Genomic DNA, 2,781 nt, shown 5'->3' with positions numbered 1-2,781 from the left:
ATGGCGTTAAACCATATACAACAAATTCTGATAAATAATGGAAGTAGTTGTGAGAAATTTCAATTACCAAATCCAACTGAAATAAATATTTACGAAACAGAGTATAATGTAGATGAAGAAAAAATACGTGGTGATTATTTATTATCTACACTAAATGATGAACAAAAATACGTGTATGATATAGTAATGCGAGCAATTAAAAATGAAAATGAACTTAAGCGTTTGTTTTTTATTGACGGGTTTGCAGGAAGTGGTAAAACCTATTTATTTAACACATTTCTAAGTGTTATTCGAGGAAGAAATGAAATAGTTCTTCCATGTGCTTCAACTGGAATTGCAGCCACACTTCTGAAAGGAGGAAGAACTTATCATTCTCTGTTTAAGCTTACAATTCCAATTGATGATGCAGCTAAATCAAATATTAGAGGAAATTCTCAAGCTGCACGAGAATTGATCAATGCAAAATTAATCATATGGGATGAAGTGAGCATGACTGTTGGACATGCCTTAACAGCAGTTGATAAACTTTTAAAGGATTTAATGAAGAATGATCAACCATTTGGAGGAAAAGTAATTTTATTTGCAGGAGATTTCAGACAAAATCTTCCAGTAGTACCTCATTTACACAAAACAGCGATAATTGAATCGACTGTAAAATACAATTCTATATGGAGGAATGTAATTAAGGTTAAATTACAGCAAAATATGAGAACTGCGGAAGAAAAAGAATTTGCAAATTGGTTAATGCAACTCGGAGATGGTAAATTATCAAATACAGATGGACTGAATCTAGACACGATTGAAATTCCACATGATTTTATATCAAAAGAATCTCTTATTAATGAGATTTTTGGTGATAGAATTACCATGAAAAGGATTAGAGAAAATCAAGATCGAACGATTCTTTGTCCTAAAAATGAGGATACTTTCAAAATTAATGATGAAATTCTTTGTCTAATGGAAGGAGAAGAAAAGGAGTATCTCTCTATTGACTGTATTGTAAGTGATGATCCACAGGAGCAATTAAATTTTCCAACTGAGTTTCTAAATTCACTGACACCTTCTGGAATGCCAGTTCATCGGCTTAAAATAAAAGTTGGTGCTACAGTAATCTTATTAAGAAATTTAAATACTAAAAAAGGACTTTGTAATGGTACAAGATTTATTATAACTAATTTGAAAAATAATATAATTTATGTAGAAGTTATAACAGGTCCTGCTCGAGGACAAATTGTTATGATTCTGAGGATAGATTTAATTACAAATGATTTGGAACTGCCATTTAAGTTTAAACGAAGACAGTTTCCTATTCGAGTGTCATTTGCTATGACAATAAATAAATCACAAGGACAAAGTTTAGAAAAAATTGGAATTTATTTGCCACATCCTGTATTTGCTCATGATCAACTTTATGTGGCATTTTCTAGAGCAACAAAAAGAGAAAGTGTAAAAATTAAAATTGATGAATGTAGCAATCAAGGACATTTAATTGAAAAAAGTGAAAAATGTTTTACAAAAAATGTAATATACAGGGAAATTTTGTAAATTGAAGAATTATGACATTGTATGAGAGCTAATAATAGCGGGTTAGCGGTGGGTACATTAGAAATAAAAAAAATTGAGTAAAATGTAAAAAAGGATATAATAATTAAGTAATGAAAAAAATATTTATTAAGTATATATTAACTAAAATAATGTTTTATATTTAAAAAATATGAAATTGTGTGGAAATTAAAATAAACAAGAAAATAAAAATAAAAATATATAATAAATATTTAAATTATGCAAAACGCGGTGTAAAATAAAATATCTGGGAGAAAGAAATAGATAACATAGTAATCATCCAAAAAAAATTTATTTATTTTGATATAAATTTCGTGAAAGTCGGACAACAAATGTGGAAATAGTTCGCGGTAATACAAAAAAAGAATTAATTTTTTGTGTTAAAATGGATTTAATATAGGCTATATGAGGACCGCGCGAAACGCGGTCCGAAAAGCTAGTATATATATATATGTATGTATGTATAGTGTGAAACATTCTGTTTACTTAATTCGGCACTATTCGTGACACAGGCGTGGCAATGCGCAGTAGGTGGCCGATTGTCGCGAGAAGGTGGAAGGAGAAAGGGAGGCAGCCACGATGCTTATAGAGAGGAACGAAGCAGGCATACGGAGAGTTTACGGTGATTTTTTACCACTAAGCGCGCGCGCGCGGAATGCGAATACATATATACATACGTAACATGCGAATGTATACACGCATGCGTGCGCGCAACTGAGCAAACTCGCGCACGCACATTAAAACGACCGTTTAGAAAACCTGCGCGCGCGCAACACAAAGGCACGCTTGACATGTATGTATATACATACATCTAAAATGGAATACGGTGCTAAAATTAAATACGATTTTTTATATTGAATATCAACAATTTTACAAATAAAAAAAAGAAGAAAATTTATAAAAAAATTTTATTATATTTTTGTTACCGAATTTTTATTTGTATATCAGAGTCTCTCTCTCTCTCTCTCTTTTTGATTTTATTATTTTTAAATAATATTCTTATTCCTAATATTCTCTATTGTTCGCATCAGGACCAAAAGGATGGCAACAAAGAAAATATATATTTGTTGAGGAAAAAAGTGCGCTTAGTTAATTCTTCGATACGATATGTATATATACATATAAAACAACCGGATGACAATTCATACGAACTACGACACGTGCACATATACATTGTCGCGCAAAAAGCTTACGCTGACAGCACGCGCGAATACCGTG

The 2,781-nt window shown here is 31.2% G+C and overlaps 1 protein-coding gene across 1 annotated transcript; it reads left to right on the top strand.

Annotated features, from left to right (window-relative positions):
* Positions 1–2,189, top strand: LOC146719749 (uncharacterized). Its single transcript, XM_085489574.1, has 3 exons — positions 1–130; positions 248–1,107; positions 2,076–2,189. The coding sequence occupies exons 1-3, from the start codon at positions 1–3 to the stop codon at positions 2,187–2,189; spliced, it is 1,104 nt and encodes a 367-aa protein (XP_085345700.1).
* The last annotated feature ends 592 nt before the right edge of the window (positions 2,190–2,781 follow it).

Source organism: Nylanderia fulva, unplaced genomic scaffold (assembly GCF_048542155.1).
Source record: "Nylanderia fulva isolate GAGA-0341 unplaced genomic scaffold, ASM4854215v1 Scaffold88, whole genome shotgun sequence".
Taxonomy (NCBI): Eukaryota; Metazoa; Arthropoda; class Insecta; order Hymenoptera; family Formicidae; genus Nylanderia; species Nylanderia fulva.
This window is presented reverse-complemented; position numbering and strand designations above follow the sequence as displayed.

Excerpts from the sequence above, each read along its gene's own strand:
- LOC146719749 (XM_085489574.1), top strand. The coding sequence starts at position 1 with ATGGCGTTAAACCATATACAACAAATTCTGATAAATAATGGAAGTAGT. Across the intron at positions 131-247 it reads AGATGAAGAAAAAATACGTG|GAAGTGGTAAAACCTATTTA; the intron begins GTGATTATTTAT and ends ACGGGTTTGCAG. Across the intron at positions 1,108-2,075 it reads AAATAAAAGTTGGTGCTACA|GCGTGGCAATGCGCAGTAGG; the intron begins GTAATCTTATTA and ends TTCGTGACACAG.